The sequence below is a fragment of the Danio rerio genome, chromosome 8, assembly GCF_052040795.2.
Source record: "Danio rerio strain M-AB ecotype USA chromosome 8, GRCz13ab, whole genome shotgun sequence".
Lineage (NCBI taxonomy): Eukaryota > Metazoa > Chordata > Actinopteri > Cypriniformes > Danionidae > Danio > Danio rerio.
In genome coordinates this window covers 4,167,353-4,193,390 of record NC_141028.1, presented here as the reverse complement: position 1 = coordinate 4,193,390, position 26,038 = coordinate 4,167,353, and the positions used below count along the sequence as shown (strand labels likewise).

The window sequence follows — 26,038 nt, the reverse complement described above, 5'->3', positions numbered from 1 at the left end:
ATCTCCCCCACACCATTACACCACCACCAGCAGCCTGAGCGGTTGATACAAGGCAGGATGGATCCATGCTTTCATGTTGTTGACGCGAAATTCTGACCCGACCATCTGAATGTGGCAGCAGAAATGGAGACTCATCAGAGCAGGCAGCGTTTCTCCAATCTTCTATTGTCCAGTTTTGGTGAGCCTGTGTGAATTGTAGCCTCAGTTTCCTGTTCTTAGCTGACAGGAGCGGCACCCGGTGTGGTCTTCTGCTGCTGTAGCCCATCTGCCTCAAGGTTGGACGTGTTGAGTGTTCAGAGATGCTCTTCTGCAGACCTCGGTTGTAACGAGTGATTATTTGAGTTACTGTTGCCTTTCTATCAGCTGTTAAATTTAGATTAAAATCAACAAAGGTTCTGGCTGCTTGAGAAATCAGCTACAACTGTCGTGCTTTTATGAATGGGATAAATATAATCTACTCTACTATAAGGTGGAAAAGCTACTTACAGTTTACCTGGATTAACCAGCAACCAGTTTCACCAGACAGACCATGTAGAAATTAAGCTGTGCTAGTAAACAGGAGCATTATACTGTACACGTCCACTAGGTAGTTAGACTTTAGCAGTATTTTTTGTTTAATTTTGTTTATAAATGGCACAGAGTTACCATTTAAGCATTATAGTATTTAGAAACAACCAGGAAAAAAAATAAAATTTAAACTCCTAAGGTCAGTATTATCAAAGATATATACAGAATACACAAGACGTGTCACTGGAATAGTTTTGAATTGGGAAAAGTGTAACGGTTCAAGCTGCGGTCACACTGGGGTATGAGCTTGCGAAATTCTGTCGTACAGCGCTGCGAAAAGGGGCGGGATTAAACAAGATAATTAGACATTTTAAAAAACGAGCGATCGCTCCATGTTTTAAATTTCTGTGCAGAGAGGTCAAGTTTTGATCCTCGTTTGGTCTCACGCAGTCAAGTGATGTGATTTCGCAGGTCAGAGTTCACCAACCTTGAACTTTCCAACGCAGTGAAATGCAAAACTTGCCGCATGACCTTGCGTTTCTGGTCTGACGCACAGTGGCTGAGTAACTGGGGGGGCTGGGCAGGGGCCACTTCTACTTTAGGTCGCACACTTTAACATACATCAAAAACTATTTAAACATTTATTCAGTCATTTTTTATGCATCACTCTGCAGTTTTCATAAACATTCATTCTTTTTTCGGCTAAGTCCCTTTATTAATCTGGGGTCGCCACAGCGGAATGAACCACCAACTTATCCAGCAAATGTTTTACGCAGTGGATGACCTACCAGTTGCAACCCATCACTGGGAAACACCCATACACTCATACACCACTGACAATTTAGCTTAACCAATTCACCTAGAGCACATGTTTTTGGACTGTGGGGGAAACCGGAGCACCCAGAGGAAACCCATGCCAACACGGGAAGAACATACAAACTCCACACAGAAATTCCAACTGACCCAGCCAGGACTCGAACCAGCGACCCTCTTGCTGTCAGGCGTTTGTGCTACCCACTTCGCCACCATGCTGCCCGGCCTTCATAAATAAGCTAATTAAATAACTTAAACTCGAAAATAATCTTCCATGTTTATTTATTTGACAAGTAACTTTGTATTGTAGGATAACACATTTCTAACATTTAAGTACAGCAAGGCACATTTTTACACCTGTAAACTTTAACAGATGCAGTTGAAGTCAATTTTTTTGCCCTCCCAATAATTTAAAAAAATGTTTCCCAAGTGATCTAAATAAAACCAAGGAGATTTTCACAGTATTTCCTAAAAAACACAAATAATTCATTTGGAGTCATAATAAGTTTTATTTCTTATAGTTTATTTCTTTTTAATAAAAGCAGTTTTAAATAAAATAAAAACATTTTAAGTCAGTGTTATTAGCTTCCTTAGGAAATAATTACTGTATATTTTATTGATCATCTACACAACAAACCAGTTATACAATAACTTGCATAATCATTCCAACTTTCCTAGTAAACATAACCTAATTAACTCTTTAAATTACACTTTAATCTGAATCAAAGACTAGAATACTTAAAGGGACTTTGTCTGTATACAACTGTCTTGCTAAATAACTAGTAAAATATCATGCACTGTCACCACGGAAAAGATAAAAAGTACTGTAGTTATTAGAAAAATTGGTTAAACTATTATGTTTAAAAACGTGTTGTAATAAATCATGTCTTTATTTATGTATTTATTTACTATTTTATTTATTATTTTTATTCTATTTATTTTCATTTAATTAAATGACGTTTTTTATTTAATTTTTTTTTTATTTTGTTTTATCCTTTTTATTTAACTTGATTTTTTATTCAATTCATTTAATTATTTTTTTATTTATTTTGTTTTTATTTCAATTTATTTTTACAATGTATTTTATTTATTCTTTTACTTTTGTTCTATTTTTAAATGTTTTTATTTTATTTTATTATTTTTTATTTTCATTATTATTTTATTATTTATTATTATTATTGTTGTTGTTATTATTATTATTATTTTATTTTTATTTTAGAAGTCAAGTAATATTTATTGCTCTCAAAACTGGGATCCTCAACAAGACTTTTGTCAGGTAGTGTACATTAAAAAATACAAAAATAATAAAAAATATAATGAAATTATAATTTAATAGTATTGTAGTTTTCATTAGTTTTAAATAAGTTTTTTTATTTCTGTTTTTTAAGGAGCTGAAAATTTTAAATTGTATGTACTAATATATATATGAAGAGTTCAGATGCAAAAACTTCTGTGTTGTCTCCAATTTTTATCAAAGACGAACATTTTTCTCAGCCTCCTTTGTTTATGTTGGGTTAATTTATATTAAAGACCAGGAAAAGGACATATTCTTGGCCATTCATGTGATATTACTGAACATACACACAGGATCCTGATTAAAATGCTCGTTTTAGAGGAAAATATCAGTTGGCATTTAGAGGTTTTTAATATATATATATTTTATTTATTTATTTATTTATTTATTTTTTTGCAACAGAAAAAGAAACCGTGTCAGGAGGTCTCTTAGTGACTGTGAATGTCCTACAGTCCCTAATCCAGGATCATCTGAGCTTTACACACACACACACACACACACACCTGAACACTGCTCCAAACAGCAGCGTTCTCTTACACTTTCTCAATAACAGAAATACCTGCTGCTGGAGATCTGCAGTCTAGACGGGGCAGACAGAGGTTACTCTCCATCAAACAACAGGAGTCTCCAGTAAACAACATTTAATGTCTCCAAACCCCTCATAGAGAGCATCGGTATGAAGCCCCGGGACAGAGACCTTCAGACCCGCGTCCCCTATAGACCACCCTTTAATAAACACATACCATTCGATGTTATCTGCTGCTCCACAACACAGGAGCCGCTCAGCAGCAAGTGTGTTAACATGGACACGGTACACACACACAAAACACTGCATAGCAGGTTTGTCTTGTTTTCCTCTAAATATCTCAAAAATATTCTTGTAGATTGACTTGAGAAGCTTAAATCTTAACGTAAGGTTTTACAGTCACTACCTGACAAAAGTCTAGTCGTCTATCCAAGTGTCAGGAACAACAAATAATAACTTGACTTCTAGTTGATCATTTGGTTTCAGAAGTGATATTAAATGAAAGGCAAAGGCCTCTAGATTACACTTATCTGACAACAATAAAATATGATCATGCCTTAATTTTTGAAAGGTTTAGGCAGTAAGGTCTGACTTTCCTTAGACAAAAGTCTCATCACTGAACAGAAATAATGTCCAGTATAGAATATAAAGTCCTGCTGCAGTGGAGACAGAATGAATATTGTGTCTGACTCCATCATGAGCTTGGAGGACTGCATCCATACATCTCTGACATGACTCAAATCACTGATTAATAAAGTCATCTGGAATGGCAAAGAAAGCGTTCCTGCAGGACTCCCAGAGTTCATCAAGACTCTTTGGATTCATCTTGAATGCCTCCTCCTTCATCTTACCCCAGACATGCTCAATAATGTTCATATCCGGTGACTGGGCTGGCCAATCCTTGAGCAGCTTGACCTTCTTTGCTTTCAGGAGCTTTGATGTGGAGGCTGAATTATGAGGAGCGCTATCCTGCTGGAGAATTGTCCCTCTCCTGTGGTTTGTAATGTAATGGGCAGCACAAATGTCTTGATACCTCAGGCTGTTGATGTTGATCATCCACTCTGCAGATCTCTCACACGCCCCCATACTGAATGAACCCCAAACCATGATGTCTCCTTCACCAAACTTGACTGATTTCTGTGAGAATCTTGGGTCCATGCTGGTTCCAGTAGGTCTTCTGCAGTATTTGTGATTATTGGGATGCAGCTCAACAGATGATTCAGCAGAAAAATCCCACATCTGACACTTTTACAAACGATCAACTAGAACTCAAGTTAATATTTGTTGTTCTTACAACTGGGATCCACGACATAAAATTTAAAAAATTATAAATAATTAAATTAAATAAAATGTAAATAATATTGTAGTTTTCATTAGTTTTAAATATGTTTTTTTTGTTTCTGTTTTTTAAGGAGCTGAAAAATTTAACTTGTGCTATTTATTTATTTATTTATTTATTTAATACTTACAATACTTTTTATCTCCTTAAAATATAAAAATATATAAATATAAGATAATTTTTCCCATAAACAGTTTTAAATAAATTAACAAAGGCTTTCAAATTATGAATAAATTTATATGATGTAAATAATAGTAATAATAATAATAACAATAATAAAAATAATAATAATGATTACAATTTTAATAATTATTATATTAATAATTGTTATTATTATTATGAAAATATATATAAAATATCACAGACGAAAATAAACAATTAAATTACTAAAACCTTACTGACAATAAAAAAAAAATAAAAGAAAAAACATATTAATGAAAATAATAATAAAAAAATACAATTTTATATATAAAAAATGTTTTTGGGTTGTTTTTTTCAGCAAACAAGCCTTCGTTAAATTTTTTTTCCCTTGAGCTTAGTCCCTTTATTTATCAGGGGCTGCCACAGAGGAATAAACCACCAACTCATCCAGCATTTGTTTTACACAGCATATACCATTCCAGCTGCAACCCAGTACTGGGAAACATTTATATATAGCAGAGATCAGCTAGTGAATCTGTGGTCTGTGTGAGTCCTAATGCCCCAGTATAGTGAAGGGCAATCTATACTGCTCAGTGAGCGCCGTCTTTTGGATGAGACATTGAACCGAGGTCATGACTCTCTGTGGTCTCTAAATATGCCAGGATGTCCTTCGAAAAAGAGTCGGGGTTTAACCTCGGCATCCTGACCAAATCTGCCCACTGGCCCTCTGTCTATCATGGCCTCCTAACCATCCCCATATCATAAATGGCTTCATCTCCACCAATCAATATGGCAATATGGCTGCTGTTGCATCATCCAGGTGGATGCTGCACACTGGTGGTGGATGAGGAGATTCCCCCTAATGTGTAATGTGCTTTGAGTGTCCAGAAAATCGCTATACAAATGTAAGGAATTATAATTATTATTATTATTATTAAAAGGTGCTCTAGCGACAGATGGTCTTTAGCCTCCTTGGAAGAGCAACCGACTACCATGTGGAAAGAAGTCAGTTCGATCCCAGCTCAAAGCGGGTTCAGTGGTGTAGGACCGGCGGGGCTATATTGGTGCCGTGACCCGGATGGGAGTGAGGTTTTGGGGGGTGAGTGTAGCGGAGGTTGGCTAGTGAAGTGTTGTGCAGGTAAACCTCACTCCTCTGACCTCTAAAGACACTCTAGCGCACGGGTTCTCAACTGGTTTGGTTATGGGACCCACATTTTTACATGGTCATCAAGCCGCGACCCAAATTTTTAGGAACTACAATACAATTTTAGGAATTATACTTAATTTGTATTTATTTGTTAACATAAACAAGTAGTGACAGATAAATCATAAGAAATTCACCAAGACTTACAAACAAACACTATTTAATTGTTGTCATTTAACAAAATGGATCAAATTATAGAAATATTACAAAATAAAAATGACCAATACTGTAATTAATAAACTGTTAAAAAAACAGAAGGTTTCATGCTCTCATGAGAGCACCTCACTACATATGACACTGAGGCTTTAAGTCTTTTTTGTTGTCAATATAGATATATATATATATCCATACTTTACATATTCGGGGTCGTACTTACGCTTGACGTATTTGTTGCAATAATTAAATGAAATTTCACATGTCACGCACGCATTTCAAAATAAAAGTCCAGTATAAGCAAAAATAAGTCAAAAATGTAACTTTTGTTGTTGTTGTTTTTTGAACACACACACTGAAAAAAATAATTCAAAGATGATTTCTTGGATTTACTCAATTTCTTTACGTTAAGAGGTTGTAAACAATTTATTTGGGCTGAATTTAAACAAACAAATTAAGTTTTAAGTAACATTACTAAACTTAATTTGTTTGTTTAAATTCAACACAAACAAATTGTTTGCAACAGTTCTGCATGCAACACTTTTTTCAGTGTACTCCGCGACCCACTGAAAATGTTCCCACAACCCACTTTTGGGTCGCGACCCACCAGTTGAGAAACACTGCTCTAGTGGCAGATGCTACAGGCCATAGTCTTAAGCCTCCTTGTTAGAGCAACCGACTCCCATGCGGAAGGTCGCCGGTTCGATCCCAGCTTGGAACGAGTTGGGTGGTGTAGGACCAACGGGGTTACATTTGGTCTGTGGGGGAAACTGGCAATAGTATCTGGATGCAGCCTTTATGGTGCAAGCTGAGACTGCATCACTCAGCGATGCAATGTCAGACACAATGCACTCAAATGGAGCTAGTGACGTCACTGTGATGGGAGGAGTTAGGGGTGGGGTTAGGTGAGCCCATTAAAAAGCATTGGATGCAGCCCAGACTGCACTGCACCAGGTCTGCAGCCAGACCCCTCTCAAAACTGGAGCACCCAGAGGAAACCCACACTAAAACATGCAAACTCCAAACAGAAATGCCAACTGACCCAGCCAGGGCTCGAACCAGCAACCTTCTTGCTGCGAGGCGACAATGCTAACCACTAAGCCACCATACCGCCACAAGCCTTTATATCTTAAGTAATTTTGCTTCCCATATCTTAATTTAACAATGTTTATATGTCTTTACTAGAAAAAAATGTGCTCAAAATTGTTATGGTTTGCAATGTTCTCCACTAGATTCCAGCATTAAAGCATGTCCTGAAGGCAATAAAGAGTCACTGTAAAAGCACGAGTGACTGTAATACAACAATCCACACAGATAAACATACATTACAAACAATCAAAAGAACTGGAGCTTAAATTTCCCCAAATCCTGTTTTGATTAAAGCAGTAAAGCTGCTCTGTAATGAACACACAGTGCAGTCAGGCGTTTCATACGCAGGATCTGCTTCTGTCTGAGACTCTTTTCTTACTCATATTGAATATCTCAACCAACTCCTGCTATTATGAGGAAAAGATGTGCCATTAAAACTCAAGTTGGGAAAATTTGCATATGCAGCGCTCAGCATAAATGAGTATCATAAATATGTGTGTTCATTTCTCAGTAGAGATAGCCAATAATTAAAAATAAATTCAAAATAACAGCAGTGCAACATGACTAACCGGAATAATCCAGGTTTTTAGTATATTTTTTATTTACACATGGCAAACATGTTGCCAGTAGGTGCAGTAGATTCTCAGAAAACAAACAAGACCCAACATTCATAATCTTAAGGCTGTGCAATTGGCCAATTAGTTGAAAGGCATGCGTATTAAAGGGCACCTATGGAAAAAATCTACTTTTCAAGCTGTTTGGACAGATCTGTGTGTTGGTAAAGTGTATAGACCGTCATACTGGGGTCATATGAACACACCCAGTCCTTTTTTTTCAATTTAACTACAAAAAAAGGGTCGGCCAATTGGAGCTGTTTTCAAATCGATCGCACCATTACGTAGAAGTGCGATCCCCCCGCCCACCGAATTGACTGACAGCTGTGTGCATTAACATGTTCCGGTAGTCGCGTGTATATGTCAACAAGACCAGGCAGACATACGCAAAGCAACCGGGAATAAAAGCTCTGTTCTGTTCGCTAGCATCAGCAATCATCATCAAATGTGATTAAGAGTAAGTTTCCACGTTCAAAGTGTTTTAAAACAGAGCATGTGTGTAATTAATTACAGCGATTTACTTCAGCTTTACTTCATCAGCACAGCCGCCTGTCAGAACAATTATAAAAGAAGACGCTTCAATCCCGGTTTGTGGAAGTTAAATCAGGTTTATTTTGTACATTAGCATAACAGATATCCACACAGTACTTGAGGTTAGCCTTAACTAAGCTAAGCGCGCTCTGTCTGTCTGCCTGCCTGCCTGCGTGTGTGTGTGTGTGTGTGTGTGTGTACGTGTGCGTGTGCGTGTGCGTGCGTGTGCGCGCATTGTGTGTGACTCATCAATGCAACTTCACAATACTGATTAGTAAAGGTTAGTTCTTACTGTAGTATCTCACAAACGTGAGACCTTCTTCCTTTAAGTCTGTCTGTTGTCTGATGCAGCTGAGGGAGGAGGCATGTAGAAACAGTAGGCGGGAAAGACTCGTCTTAAAGGCGCAGTACGACAAAACCACCCCCTGCTGGAAATCAGTATAAAACAGCATCTTGTAAAAGGTATAATGAAAAATCTGATGGGAATTTTGATCTGAAACTTTATATACACATTCTAGAGACGCAAAAGACTTATATTAAATCTGAAAAAAGGGGTAACCTAGGTGCCCTTTAATAAAAAATAAACATAAATCCTGAATTATTCTGGTTAGTCATGGTGTACTGCTATTATTTTGAACAATACTGTATATCCAGTGCTCAACATAAATGAGTACACTCCTTTATGAAAATGTAATGTACAATTGAAAGCAGAAGCTTCCATACACTGTATAAAAAGGCACATAACCATTTTTAAAAAGTCAGATGTTAATGTGACTAAACTTGTTCTCTTTTAGGTAAGTGAGGATTATCACATTTGTTTCTGTCCTGCTTAATAGCAGAATAATTGTAACGAGGGATCCATTTGCAGTATTTTTATTAAACACAGTTTAATAACAAATAGCACACAGATGTTGTGCGTGCGCAAACTCACATCACAGTAGTATATTGTCGTTGGGCTGGCGGCAGGTAAACACAGGATGAGTATGCAGGCATGGGTCAGAGGCAGGCGGCTAGTATCAGAGTCGGTAAGCAGGCTAGAGTTCAAGGCAGGCGGCTAGGATCAAAGTCGGGATTCAGGCAGAAGCACAAGGCAGGCGGCAGGCAGGACTGGGTCAGTAAACGAAGCAGGATCACAACGGGAAAGCAGGCAAGGCTGAGAACGCTCGGTAGTGTTAGCCGGGGCAAAACAAGACTTCGCAATGAAGCAGCGTGTGTGTGTGTGCTGCTTATATGTGTGTGGAGAGTGATTACTGGATGCGCTTCAGGTGTGTAGGCAATCAGTGTAAGTGGATGACGTAATGTCAATAGTGCGGTGATGATGACCTCTGCTGGCCAGCGAGGGGAATGACTAGGACCGAGTCGGTGACAATAATGAGAGGGATATTTGTTGAGAAATTGTTATAACTTTTCTTGTAAGTCAAGTTTACACACAATAAGATTATTACGCCTCTGAAAAAGCTCAGATGACGGTGTCATAGTTTTGGAGGTTTCTGATTGGCTAATTGACGACATTTGAGTTAATTGGAGGCACGACTGTAGAAGAGTATTTAAGGAAAATCTCAAACACACTGCTTCCTTGTGTGACAACATGGGAAAATCAACAAGCCAGAATCAACAGAAAAGCCAGATTATAATTTGCTAAATTCCACTGGGGAAAAGACTAATGTTTGGAGACATGTCCTGTGCTCTGATGGAACTAAGATTAAACTGTTTGGCCATAATGGCCAGTGTTACATTTGGAGGACAAAGGGGAAAGCTTACAAGCCTAGGAACACTATCCCAACTGTGAAATATGGGGGCGGCAGCATCATGTTGTGGGGCTGTTTTGCTGCAGGAGGGACTGGTCCACTTCACAGTATAGATGGCATCATGAAGAAAGAACATTATGTAGAAATACTGAAGCAACATCTCAAGACATCAGCCAGGAAGTTAAAACTTGGCCACAAATGGGTCTTCCAAACAGACCATGACCCTAAGCATACTGCCAAATTAGTTAAAATGTGCTTTAAGGACAACCGAGTGAATGTTTTGGAGTGGCCATCACTAAGCCCTGATCTCAATCCTATAGAAAATTTGTGGGCAGAGTTGAAAAAGCTTATGCGAGCAAGACAGCCAACAAATCTGACTCAGTGACACAAATTCTGTCAGGAGACATGGGCCAAAATTCCTGCAAACTATTGTGAGAAGCTTGTGGAAGGATGGCCAAAACATTTGACCAAAGTTATACAGTTTAAAAGCTAATAAAAAACAGGGAAATGTGTGTCAACTTTTGACTGTCTAGAAATTAATAAAAAATTCTCAAAAAAAAAAAAAACATTCTCTTATTATTCTGGCATTTAGCACATGTAAATCATTTAGGTAATCCTAACTGTAGGTAATCATTTAGGTAATCCTAGCAGACCTAAAATAGTAAACATTTAGTATGATTTACCATCAGACATTTTTTTTTAAATGGTTATGTTCATTTTTTTAGACTGTATGTAAACTTCTGGTTTCAACTGTATATACAGTGCTTAACATAAATGAATACTCTTATTTTGAAAATGTACAGTAATGTGAATAATTTGTGTTGAAAACATAGCTACAGTCTGCTTGTAGCTTTACAGATGTATTTCATGCTCAATCTGAACGTGTATAAAGCATAATGTTAAAGATCATGCTCAAACAATCTGAGTTACGTCATTAGTGAAGATAAGGGGAGGATTGTGTTTAAGTCAGAGCAGCTCCTGGACTGCATCAAAAGTTGAGAAACACACTCAGCAGCATCAGTGTGAAGCTCTTTAACCTGAGCGAGTCTCCTGTTATCTACAGCTCTGATGAACTCTGACCTCTCTGAGACAGATGAGACCAGCGGCTGGTACAGACTCACACACACACACACACACACACACACACACACCAACACACACACACACACACACACACACACACAACTGATTTTTTTTTTTTTTTTTGCTGGAGTTTGTACAAGAAAGCATTATTTTGTTAATATAAAAAATTTAATAAAATTAAATTACAATTACTCAACCACTTTCCTTCGGCTTAGTCCCTGCTTTATCATGGGTTGCCACAAAATAAAGAACTGCATAAAATAAAATAAAATTTAACTTAATAAATTAAAATTAAGGGGTGACACAGTGGCACAGTCGGTAGCACTGTCGCCTCACAGCAAGAAGGTCGCTGGTTCAAGCCTCGGCTGGGACATTTGGCATTTCTATGTGGAGTTTGCATGTTCTCCCTGTGTTGGCGTGGGTTTCCTCCTGTTTACCCCACAGTCCAAACACATGTGCTATAAGAGAATTGAATAAACTAAATTGTCCGTAGTGTAGGATTGTGTATGGGTGTTTCCCAGTGACAGCTTGCAGCTGGAAGGGTATCCACTGCGTAACATATCCTGGATAGGTTGGCTGTTCATTCCGCTGTGGCGACCCCTGATTAAAGGACTTAGCCTATGAGAAAATGAATGAATGAATAAATGAATGAATTAATTAAAATTAAATTAAAATTACTCAATCACTTTCCTTTGGCTTAGTCCCTGCTTTGTCATGGGTTGTCACAACATAAAGAACTGAATGAAATGAAATGAAATGAAATGAAATGAAATGAAATGAAATGAAATAAAATAAAATAAAATAAAATAAAATAAAATAAAATAAAATTTAATTTAATTTAATTTAATTTAATTAAATTAAATAAAATTAAATTAAATTAAAATAAAATTAAAAAAAATTAAACAGTTTTTACAATAAATATTAAAGTCAAATTGTACAATGTTTGTATACTTTAGTCTCAGAAAACATTACAAATAAAATATAATTAATAATTAAAAGAGAATCTAAATTATATTAAATGAAACAATTGTAAAATCGTCAGGTGAATGAATCCCATAATAATATATAAGTAATATAATAGTAATATTTATGACGAAGCTGCAAAAAAATGAGTTTTTGTCTGGTTTTTAGTCCAAATGTCGAAAAAATCTTAAATCAAACTATCATAATGCGAACAAGAATATTTAGCTTACCCCACTGGCAGATTATTTAATTAGTTTTAGCTTGTTTTAAGTAAAAACTCCCTTAATTTTGACATATTATTTTGAAAAACAAGACAATATTTTTTGCTTGTATAGAAAAAAACTTATGTATTTAAGCACGATCGCCTCACAGCAAGAAGGTCGCTGGTTCAATCCTCGGCTGGGTCAGTTAGCATTTCTGTGTGGAGTTTGCATGTTCTCCCCGTGTTGGCATGGGTTTCCTCCAGGTGCTCCGGTTTCCCTCACAGTCCAAACACATGCGCTATAGGGAAATTGATGAACTAAATTGGCCGAAGTGTATGAGTGTGTATGTGAATGAGTGTGTATGGGTGTTTCCTAGTGTTGGGTTGCAGCTGGAAGGGCATCCGCTGCGTAAAAATTATGCTGGATGAATTGGCGGTTCATTCCGCTCCAGATTAATAAAGGGACTAAACTGAAAAGAAAATGAATTAATAAATGTAACTATTAAATTAAATAAAATCATCAACAGCAAAACACCCTCAATCCCTTTAAGATTATTTTCCTCAACAGATCCACCAATCAGTTTCAAATAATAACGCATCACAATTAACCGTAGCACAACAACAATCCCTCCCTGGAGAGATGTAATATTGCATGTTGTTTTCAAACTTGAACCAAGTCTGTCCCGTCACGGTCAGAGCTTAAAGATACAATAAAGCACATTGAGTCAGAATAAATGTGAGCTGCTGGTCCACTTTAACACAAAGACTGAAGTGGCTGCTCTCTCCAGCCCGGTTTCCATAGAGATGGTCAACTATGCCGCACATCTTGCCCTTCGCTTTTAATCTGCCCCAAAAGCACCAAGAATCCAGGCTTCCCGCAACTGCAGAAATAGGTCATACTTCATTAGGGTGGGGAAATGAGGCTCCCGAAATCACTTCCAGGACAATGAGACACACACTTGTAAGATGCTGACAGTATACAGCGGCATGATGACGCGCTACGCTCGCATTCATACGCTAATGAAGAACTGTGAAAGAACAGCTCATTAGTGATGGTGAGCATCATGTTTACTATTGCTCACACTAACAGAGAGTGTGTGTCGTCCAGCAACGTATGAATGACTCCTCAAATAGTGTGTGTTGTTGAGGAGTGTGTGTGCTATTAAAACAATCGGATGCACCATTACACCAAGGGAAAACACAGAGACTGTAATGTGAAGGGACACTTGACGAAGGAGTGCGGATCCAAGTGCAGGACTTATTCAACAGAATGGTCAGGCAAGCAATGATCAATACTAGGGGTGTCACGATTCTCCAAATTCTCGATTACATTTTCGATTCTTAAGTCACGATTCGATTCGATTTTCGATTATGAATAATTAATTAATTAATAACAAATTAATTATTTGTAGCCTACAGTTTAAACTACCTGACCTGCATGGTCTTTGTTTTACCCATAAATAAATCAAACAGTAAATGAATAAAGGCAAGATACACATAATTACCACCTGTCAATCACTTTTTTCTTGTGAATAGGCAGTGATCTGTGTCGTTATTATGGCGTCAGTAAAAAAGACGCACAACCAACAGGAACCAGCCAACAGTATCTGAGGTGTTTGCTAAAATGACTAAGTACTAGTGTGAAAGTAAAAGATTGAAGCAGTCTTAACTAGGTTAATTAGGTTAACCAGGCAGGCTAGGGTGATTAGGCAAGTTATTGTATAATGATGGTTTGTTCTGGAGACAGTCTGAAAAACAATTAGCTTAAGGGGCTAATAAATTTGACCTCATAAAAAATTAAGAACTGCTTTTATTCTAGCCAAAATAAAACAAATAAGACTTTGTTCAGAGGAAAAAATATTATCAGACATACTATCAACATTTCCTTGCTCTGTTAAACATCATTTAGGAAATATTTTAAAAAGAAAAAAATAACAAAGGGGGGCTAATAATTCTGACTTCCACTGTATATATATATTTACAGTCATTTTTTTTATGTTTTCAAGAAACCTTATTCAGTTCATCAAGGCTACATTTATTAAATGTAAAAAATGTTAAATTGTTAAATATTTAGCAAAATGTTAAATAACTACTTTGTTATTGTATGTAGTTTCAAATAAAATTATTACTCCAGACATTATTGCTTTTGTTACTATTACCATTAATAAATATAATAATAATTAATATTAGTGATTTCTGAGGGATCATGTGACTGGAGTAATGAAGCTGAAATTTCATCTTTAAAATCACTGGAATAAATGAATAAATTAAATGATAAACTACTTTTGAACAGTTATTTTATAGTGCAACATTTCACAATTTGTATTTATGATGAAATAATTGCAGCCTTGGTGAGCAGAAGAAGCTTAGTTTAACATATTTAACAATCATACTGACCCCAAACTTTTGACCAGTTGTGTATAGAATATTTTAGAAGTGAAAATGTGCACTTTAATTTTAACAACCCACAGACATCGTCACCGAATATAAAGCAGAGGTCAGACTTTCTCATACATACAAAGCCTCATTTCAATTTTCAGGTTTTATAAAAATCGATCTATTGAATTAATCAATCTATTAAAGAAACGTTGGCTAGAATTCTGCATTATAGGCTTAAATTATAGAGAGAGAGCAGATGAACCGAGACTGCATCAGATCAATGTAAATCTTTCTTTCAAGCTGTCAGTGCGGAAATGAACAAAACAACAGGCCTAATACAACATATTATACGATTAAAATATGGAAAAATGATCAGATAGTAATTTCGGTCAATTTTCCTGACGGATAAACCAAGATCAGGCTGGATAAACAGCTCTCTGTAATATTTCAGCATGCCTTTACTTTCGCATTTACCGGTAAGAATGACATCTGGCCCTGCTCATCATTCTCTCTTCATATAGCCGTATATATGGCTATTACACGATCATAATACACTGTGATATAGCCTGGGTCGTTAGTTTGTTGCTTTGTTTTGTTTTCTCACTACAATCGATCCGCTTAGTAGGGCAGAGACCGTCTCATTCAGGCGATCTCGGACTGATTGATTTGGCGCGGATGCGAGCGCAACTGCTGGATTTTAAAGCACCGTAAGATTGTATTTGAACACAATTGACAGACAGTCGCAGCACGCAGCTCTGGCTCAATCTGTCAGGCAACAAAGCAGCACTTTACACTGGCCCGAGCGTCTCACGGCTATCGGGCAGTCCTTATTGTCGAGCCCTGAATGTTTAAGCTCTGTCGATGCGTCTGCACAGTTTGACAAGCACTTCAACAAGCGTGTTTTTTCCCGCTTGGCAAGCCAAGCTGACGTGACATGGGGGCGTGGCAGCATCGACGATTCTATTTTTTGATTCGATAATCGAAATCGAGCATGAATTTCGATCGATTTTCGATTAAAATCGAAATCGTGACACCCTTAATCAATACAGGAACAAACAGTTGCATACAGGCAATCCGGAGGTTGATAAACAGGTGGATGGTCGAAATGCAGGCAGCATTCAACGTAAATAAACACACAAACAAACTAGGCAAGGGTCAAAACCGACAAGGAAACATGATGTTCACAATTCAGTATAACAAGACTGTGTAAATAGTACTTGTAATCAGTCTTTGAGCAGCTCCCAGCTGTGTGAGTGTAATCAATCGTGATTCGGAACAGGTGTGTGTGGTGCATGGCTGGATCTGTAGTCCATGTAACAGCGGATTTGCAGTTCTTCAGCAATAAATGTTTTTTACCAGCGATCTGCAAGGATTTGATTGCTGGCAATAGTGAAAGACACACATAAAGCACCATTAGAATAGCCCAGTAACACCCTAACAACTACCCACAACGCCCTAAAAAAACACTTTTGGCTTAGGACACCTGAGAATTGCTCTCCACAACACCCTAAACAGCAAAAAAAGTCATTAACAGCCACCCACAACACGCATATAACCTAGCAACCATCCAAAACACCACAGAAACAGCCTGCAACATGTCCCACGCTGCTATAAACACTATTAGGACACATATATTAAAAAAAAAGTGAAAATTGGTTGTTTTTTGCGTTATTTTGAGCGAATCCGTTCTTCTAGTTTGAAACAAATTTTTTTAAGCTGCGTCACGGCAATTAGATCCTTGTGTGTAGTCAAGCGTGAGAGTGTCGGAGGAGGGGAAAAGTGAAGGTCCATAAAAATTTGCATAAAAATGGGAGTGTTGGTTTGGCCAATTTATTAAATGGTGGACTTTAACTGCAGTTTGGCTCTTTCATTCAGGAATTTTATTCATGAGCCCTCATGACAAATGAGATATTTGATTCAAGGAACTGCTGGAAGCATGTCGTTTTAATGCAATGTTTGAAACCGCACGGCGAATGAGAGAAAACTCTCTGCATTTCTCGCTAACTTAGATCCGCTCGGTAGGTAGTGTCAGAAAGCAGTGTGTGTTATTCCTGTTCCGGCGAAAATCCTACACGACGGTAATAGTTTGATTGCGGTGTATACATGTTTACACTTGGAGAGCAGCATTTACAGCGGATCTTTCAGTCTATAATAGTGTAGTGATATTAACGTACGGTAAACTTTAGTAACTTAGAAATCATTTGACTAAGGCCTGTCTTTAAACACTGAAAGAGTACTGCTGATGATACCAACTAACTTTGCCATCTAAATAAACAAAGAGCACTGATCACTTCTGTAGAGACAGGACAATCAACACCAACTGGAGCCGCGTCTTTATTAAAAAGAGACGAGCAGCAAATCCGGATTTTACCATTTCCAGATGAGAAAAGCTCTCGGGTAAACAATGTTCCCTAGACACGTATTTCTGTCAAGCGTCACGTACACTGTAATCCACACGTGAGTCCAGCTGCGCTCTCATAGCAGGAAATGAAAACAAAACCTTCACTGCAGCAAGTTAAAAAAGCAACACTGACGACCCGTATTTCCAAACATTTTTTATCTTCTTTCACTTGTTTTGGCAACACAACATGGCGTTTCTCTGCTGTCTGAACACTGTAACAGGTAAAAACAGTCTTGGAAGCTATCGTGCATATTAATGAAGTTGCACCTCATACACTATAGGGGGCGCTGATTGGTTTGCACCAAGACTTTCTCATGAATGAATGCAGCACACTCAGAGACGTCACAATGCACTCGCAAGTACAGACATCCAGTCTCCAAGCTGAAATACACGCAAGTACCTAATCGGCATGACGCAGCTTCAAAAATTTGTTTCAAACCGGAAGAACGAATTTGCTCGAAATAATGCAAAAAAACAACCATTTTTCACTTTTTTGTGAAATATATGAGTCCTAATAGTGTTTATAGCAGCGTGGGACACATATATGACTGTCAACAGCTCAAAACATGTGCTTTGTTGTTTCGTGACCCCTATATTAAATGCATATTTTCCGCAGTGCAATCTATTTAAGGTAGCCTGATATTTTTTTTTGACAGAAGAAAAACGCATGATTGGACAAACAGCTTCTTCCGGTTCTTAAAAAGGATTCAGTCAGTGTTTTTGTTTTGTAATCTAAATTTGTCATTTAAGTGAAAAATATCTAGAGGCAGGCCTATTCATTTTATTCTTTTTGTTTAGTTTATTCTTTATTCTTGTATGCTGTTCGCATGTTAAAATAAATCAGTGTTTTAAAATGCAATATTTAATGTGTCACACAAAATAGACACGTCATTTTTTTTTATTAGATAATATTTTAATATGACCAGTTAACAGTTGATATTCGGTTAACGAGCAGCTGTTGTCGGTTGGCAAAATTAACTGAAATGAGCATCCCTACTAGCAACCACCACCCACAACACCACAGAAAAGACCTGGCAACACTCTAGAGATCACCCACAACATGCCAAAATGCTTCTCATTTGCTTATCATTTGATGCGCTTAAGCTCAACCACTCTCACTGGCCGAGCTGTGATAAAAACAAAACGCTATTGGCTGTTTTTACAAAAGGGGAGGGGCTACTCTATGCCCCGCCCTATCTTCATGTTTCAGTTGAAATTGCATCAAACATCAGATAAAAATGCACTTCAAAGGAACTTTAGGTTCTAAGACGTCTAAAGCAGTAACCAACTATGAATTAGTACAGTTTACATCCAGGGGTGTGTGTAGCTCAGTGGCATCTGAATGGACAGCGAATGAGTGTTTGTGCAGAATGCCGTGTGTGTGTGTGTGTGTGTGTGTGTGTGTGTGTGTGTGTGTGTGTGTGTGTCTGTGTGTGTGTGTGTGTGTGTATGTGTGTGTGTGTGTGTGTGTGTGTGTGTCTCAGCAAGGGGCTTTTCTGATTATCACTCATTCTAAACAATCTGACGGCCAGCTGGCTGCACTTGTCCTCTACATGCGCTAATTCCCAATTACTGCACCTCTTCTTTTACGGCTCCTCAAGCGCAGATGGTGCACACACACACACACACACACACACACACACACACACCTACAACTCTCTCTTCACACTCACACTGAACACATGCCGACAGGACAAGACGAGCTGCCAGTTGCGGATGCTGAGCTTCAAGAAACACTTGTTGAATTCAGTCCAGAATGACAGAGGAAAGTGATGCTCAATAAACTTCATAGCATCATTTAAGACTAATGATATATATATATATATAACACTAGGTATGCACAAAATATCGCCAATATTGATCTAATAACAAAATCAGGACATAACTGTATTAGTTACTAATAACTTAAACCAATTAATTAGCAGCTAACAGCTCTTAACAGATAAAGCTACTATATTCATGCACTGGCCACTTTATTAGGTACACCTTACTAGTACTGAGTTAAACCCCTTTTGCCTTCAGATCTGCCTTAATCCTTCGTGACAGATTCAACAAGGTACTGGAAATATTCTTTAGAGATTTTGCTCCATATTGACATGATAGCATCACGTAGTTGCTGCAGATTTGTCGGCTGCACATCCATGATGCCAATTTCCTATTCCACCACATCCCAAAGGTGCTCTATTGGATTGAGATCTGGTGACTGTGACGGCCATTTGACTAAAGTGAACTCATTGTCATGTTCAAGAAACCATTCTGAGATGATTTGCACTTTATGACATGGTGCATCATCCTGCTGGAAGTCGCCATCAGAAGATGGGCACACTGTTGTCATAAAGGGATGGACATGGTCAGCAGCAATACTCAGGTAGGCTGTGAAGTTGACACAATGCTCAATTAGTACTAATGGACCCAAAGTATCCAAGAAAATATGCGCCACACCATTACACCACCACCACCAACATGAACCACTGATACAAGGCAGGATGGATTCATGCTTCCATTTGTTGATGCCAAATTTTGACCCGACCATCTGAATGTCGCAGCAGAAATGGAGACTCATCAGAGCAGGCAGCGTTTCTCCAATCTTCTATTGTCTAGTTTTGGTGAGTCTGTGTGAATTGTAGCCTCAGTTTCCTGTTCTTAGCTGACAGGAGCGGCACCCGGTGTGGTCTTCTGATGCTGTAGCCCATCCGCCTCAAGGTTGGATGTGTTGTGTGTTCAGAGATGCTCTTCTGCAGATCTCGGTTGTAACGAGTGCTTATTTGAGTTAATGTTGCCTTTCTATTAGCTGGCACCAGTCTGGCCATTCTCCTCTGACCTCTGGCATCAACAAGACATTTTGTGCTTGCAGAACTGCCACTCACTGAATATTTCCTTTTTATCTCACCATTTTCTGTAAACCCTAGAGATGGTTGTGCATGAAAATCCCAGTAGATCTGCAGTTTCTGAAATACTTAGAACCGCCCGTCTGGCACTTACAACCATGGCACGTTCAAAGTCACTTAAATCACCTTTCTTCCCCAATCTGATGCTCGGTTTGAACTGCAGCAGATCGTCTTGACCATGTCTACATGCCTAAATGCATTGAGTTGCTGCCATGTGATTGCCTAATTAGAAATTTGCATTGACAAGCAGTTGACAGGTGTACCTAATAAAGGTGCCAGTAAGTTCATACTGTAAGCATATTTAACCTATATACTTACAGTATATTATAACTTATATTACTATAGTTATTGTTAACATTTTATTACCTCATAATCACAATAGCGTTTACTGTAAAAAGAGCTGTACATACTATAATACACTCTACTATAGTGTGTTTTAAAAATACTATAGTATTTAGTATAAATTATTATAGTATTTGTTTTAATGCCAGCATCAATTAATGAAATTCTTCTTTTAAAAAAGTTAAAATCTAAGAAATAGTTTTTCCATTCATAACATACAGACCCAAATGAAAATAATACTATTGTGATTTATTGTAAATGAAACAGTATACAGTGATAAGCATATATAAGTACACCCCTCACAAATCTCTCATTTAGATTAATATTTTCTATAGGAAGCTTTACAATTTTATAACACTAAAACCAAATCTGGAGCTAATCTAACAAAATAATTAATGATAACAGTTTAACATGACAACAAAAATATTAAATAAAAGGTAAAAAAAAAAAGAGGAAAAATCAAGAGAAGCAAAGAATATATAAAAATTTGTTGACATTTTGTGGTTTGTAATTATTTTTGCAATATTTAGCATGATTTTAAATGCATTATCTTTCTATTTCTAAAGATGTTTGATGACTTAAATATTATTTTAATAAATATATCTGTTTAATTAACCTGTTTTGTTCAAATGCACCAACATATATTAACTATATTCACTGAGAAATTGCCATAAATATACATTTTTAAATTGGGATGCACTCGTTTACGCTGAGCACTGTATATTAAAGCCTTTACAACTCTTTGTTAACTAACGCTACAGCATACTAACAATATTGAACTGATCAACTGAAATCAATCATGTAGTATGCATTTGTTAATACTATGGTAAACTGTGGTGTTCTGTAGTAACTATAATATTTCATATTGTTGTAGAAAACTACAGTATTGGGTATTTTCTTTATTTCACTACAGTTATAGTTAAAACATATAGCAACTATAAAATGACAAGTACTATACTATAGTATGGTTTAAAACACTATAGTACTTGCTGTAAACGATTATAGTAATCGTCTTAATGTCAGCCTTGTCAATGAACGAAATTCTTCTTTAAAAAAAAAAAGAAAATATTAGACATCGTTTTTGCATTGATGTAATAGGGGCCCAGATGAAAATATTACTATAGTAATTTACTGTAATTCATTCATTCATTTTCTTTTCAGCTTAGTCACTTTATTAATCCATGGTTGCCACAGCGGAATGAACCGCCAACTTTGCCAGCACATTTTTTTTATGCAGCGGATGCCCTTCCAGCCACAACCCATCAAAATTTACTGTAAATCAAATAGTTTTTGTACCACACTATAGTAAAATAAAGTAAAGTGTATTAAATTTAAAGCATTCACAACTGTTTGTTATCAATGGTTAACTACAGCATACTAGCAATATTGAACTGATATTTAAAAAACATCATAGACTCTCACAATAAGAAAGCTATTAAAACTTCTAAAATATGTGCTTTATTTAATATTCTGCAATAATTTAATTTTTCTTTATGTGCCCTTAATTATTTATTTTTCTTCTTCTTTTCTCTCTCTTGTTCCCTTTAATTTCTTTTACATTTATTATATTTGTCTAAATTTGTTACAATCCACTTTTTTCAAAAAGTAATATTTCTATTGATTGTACTATACTTCTTTCAGTTTTGTATCGGTATTTGTTGTAATGTATTGTTACTATTGCAATAAAAAAATAATAATAATAAAAATTAAAAAAACTTTTTAAAAAAAATATTGAACTGATAAACTGTAATAAATAATGTTGTATACATTTGTTTATACTATAGTAAACTGTGGTGTTTTGTAGTAGCTATATTATATTGTTGTAGAAAACTACACTATTGGGTAATCATTTTATATTAATAAAGTTATAGTTAAAACGTAAAGCAACTATAGAATTACTACAAGTACAATACTATAGTATGGTTTAAAAACACTATAGAGTTTACATATTATAATATACACATTAATACACTTTACTGTAGTATGGTTTTAAAACACTATACTATAATAGTACTTACTATTAACGATTATAGTATTTGTTACAATGCCAGCATCGCTAATGACAAAAATTATTTAAAAAAAAAAACTAAAATATTACAGACATCACTTCTCCATTGATATAATAAAGACCCAGGTGAAAATAACACTATAGTAATTTACTGTAAATGAAATCCTACTATAGTAAAGTGCATTATGCTTTACATATCAAAGCATTCACAACTGTTTGTTCATGAACGGCACACTACAGCATACTAACAATACTGAACTGATCAACTGTAATAATGTAGTATGCATTTTTTATACTATAGTAAACTGTGGAGTTTTGTAGCTATATCATATTGTAGTAGAAAACTGCAGTATTGGAAAATTTGTTTATATGATTATAGTTATAGTTAACATTGTATTATTGTGGTTCATAAAAACTAAGGTGTTTACTGTAAAAAGAGTTGTACATTACTATAATACACTTTACTATAGTGTTAAGGTGTTTACTGTAAAAAGAGTTGTACATTACTATAATACACTTTACTATAGTGTTAAGGTGTTTACTGTAAAAAGAGTTGTACATTACTATAATACACTTTACTATAGTGTTAAGGTGTTTACTGTAAAAAGAGTTGTACATTACTATAATACACTTTACTATAGTGTTAAGGTGTTTACTGTAAAAAGAGTTGTACATTACTATAATACACTTTACTATAGTGTTAAGGTGTTTACTGTAAAAAGAGTTGTACATTACTATAATACACTTTACTATAGTGTTAAGGTGTTTACTGTAAAAAGAGTTGTACATTACTATAATACACTTTACTATAGTGTTAAGGTGTTTACTGTAAAAAGAGTTGTACATTACTATAATACACTTTACTATAGTGTGTTAAATAAAAAAAAAACTATAGTATTTAGTATAAATTATTATAGTATTTGTTTTAATGCCAGCATCATTAATGAATGAAATTCTAGTTTTGAAAATAGAAAATCTTACAGACCCCAGTGAAAATAATACTAGTAATTTACTATGTATGAAATAGTTTTTTAATCACACTATGGTAAAGTGTATTATTATACTGTATACAGTGATTAGCATATATATATATATATATATATATATATATATATATATATATATATATATATATATATATATATATATATATATATATATATATATATATTTATATATAAGTACACTGCTCACAAATCTCACATTTAAATTAATATTTTCTATAGGAAGCTTTACAACATTATATTTCTGCATATACATTAGAATAGTCAGTACTGAAGCCAAATCTGGAGCTTCTAACAAAACAATTAATGATAAAAGTCCAAAAATGAATAGCCCAAATGTGTATGTTAGGGAAAAGGATTAAATAAAAAGGTAAAATAGAGGGGATATCAAGAGAAGCAAAGAATATATACGATGATTTTAAATGAATTATCTTTCTATTTCTAAAGACGTTCGATGACAAAAATATTATTTTAATAAATATATTAAATCTGTTTAGTTCAAATTCACCAATGTATATTAACTATATTCACTGGTAAATTGATATAAATATAAATCGGGACGTAAACACTGTATATTAAAGCTTTCACAACTGTTTGTTAATGAACACTACAGCATACTAAAAATACTGAACTGATAAGCTGTAATCAATAATGTAGTATGCATTTGTTTATACTATAGTAAAAGTTGGTATTTTGTAGTAGCAATAACATCATATTGTTTTAGAAAACTGCAGTATTGGGTAATTTGTTTATATTAATATAGTTATAGTAGCATATTACTATAGCAATTACTACAAGTACTATACTGTAGAACACAACTAAACACAAGTACTAAACACTAGTGTAAATTACTATAGTATTGTTTTCACGTTGTACAAAAAGTCATGAAGATAAAGATGTCCTACCCAGCTTGAACATCAATGACAGCAGAACCGCTCTTTTATACTGTAAACACATCCGTCCAAAATCCATGTCCTGCGGTGATTCTCGAGCTCAGCCTGTAAATCATCGGACGCTCGCCGAACTCTGCCCGCTTCAGAGTCACCGCATCCCCGCGTGTAGAGTTGAGTCGCTTCGGGACTGTCTGGTGGTCTGGCGGAAAACACGGAGAGGAGTCGGAAGTTTGCGGGAGGATTTCTTTGATTATCCTGCTCGGTCAAAGCTCGGTTTGCTGTCTGTCACTCTCTCTCCCTTCCAATCCTCACCCTGTGTTAATCTGCCTCGCTCCCTCTCTCTCTCTTTCTCTTCATTCAAACGGTACTTGTTTGTATGTAACTTTAAGCACACCTGCCAACACTCCCGTTTTAACAGGTTGTTATCCGTATTTTAGACCCATCTCCCGCGACCCTCCCGTTTAGTTTATTATCTCCCGGATTTTCAGAGACAAATTTTGGCAGGTATGACTTTTAGTGATTTTTTTGTATAGGTATATTGTGTTTTCTTTTTTAATATATTAAAGTATTGTAAAAATTAAAATGATCCCTCTCTTTCACTTAATCTAATTCAATTCAAACTTGCTTTACTGGCATGACAAATCTATTAGCAAAACATTTGCAATGTTCACATGCAGTAAAACATAGAAAAACAAATTACACAGTAATAGTGTTAAAAATAATAATTACAATAATGCATGACATATAGGTACATATGGCAGAAGTGTACATATAGCAGGGAATATATAAAGTCAATATAAAAAAATAGTAATAGTGATGGGTCGTTAATGAACGATTCGTTCATTTTGAATGGACCTTCAATATGATTCGGGAACTACGAGTCCTCTTAGGGAGTGATTCGTTCATCCACGCGTGCGAACATTTGTGCAGGTGGTATCGTTCATTTCAAGTCTTCTGAGTCGTTCATCGCGGAAAGGCAGAAGCCAATAATATGCGTTTAGAGCCGGAAAAAATTTAACCGTTCATCTTTCGAGTCCTATATCGGGTTTGAGTCATTTGTTTCTCACGGGCCAATCATATGCGTTTAGAGCCGGAAAAAAAAAATTGATTCGTTCAACTCTCGAGTCCTTTATCGGGTCTGAGTCATTCGTTCATCACGGGCCAATCATATGCGTTTGGAGCCGGAAAAAGAATTGATTTGTTCAACTCTCGAGTCCTCTATCGGGTCTAAGGCTGCGTCCGAAACCGCCTACTACTCAGTAGGTACTGCATTTGAATTTAAACGCACTACTCGGCCGTTAGAAAAGTATGTTCTATACAGTATGAATGTGAAAAGTATGAATGGAATTCGGACGTACTACATCCGCCATTTTGTCATGGTCACGTGACCTACCTGCGTCAATTGCGTCGCTTTACTCCCATTCATGAATTTGCTCGCGGGGCATCATGGGATAGCGCAGCATGCGTGGGATGCGCACTCTAGAATCTCGCCGGAAGTAGTAAGTCATCCGGGTACTTCTCGCATACTGACTTTCGAATTCTATGAATTCGGACATACTACTCCGCTCGCATACTGATTTTAGCGTACTATATAGTATGGAAATATGCAGTTTCGGACGCAGTCATTCGTTCATCATGGGCCAATCATATGCGTTTAGAGCCGGAAAGAGAATTGATCCATTCAACTCACGAGTCCTTGGGTTTGAGTCATTCTGTCACGTGATGAATGAACGACTAAAGAACCAGACGACTCGAAAGGTTAACTAATTATCATGACTCCTATCGGCTCAGACTGTGTACATTGGTTAGAATTATATGTGACTGTCAGTGTAACCTGAACGAACCACTGACATTTGAAGACATGAAGAGGTGAGCTGAGCAAAGAGACAACAATACCTTCATAGACAAAAGAGCAG

At 36.3% G+C, this 26,038-nt stretch overlaps 1 protein-coding gene across 1 annotated transcript in view; it reads right to left on the bottom strand.

Moving 5' to 3' along the window:
• The window catches only part of crb2b (crumbs cell polarity complex component 2b), an 87,359-nt gene extending 62,941 nt beyond the window's left edge, over positions 1 to 24,418 (bottom strand). The window contains 1 exon segment of the mRNA NM_001045162.1: positions 24,135 to 24,418. Coding sequence (NP_001038627.1) covers positions 24,135 to 24,201 — 67 coding nt within the window. The 5' untranslated portion in view covers positions 24,202 to 24,418.
• Positions 24,419 to 26,038: the final 1,620 nt, after the last annotated feature.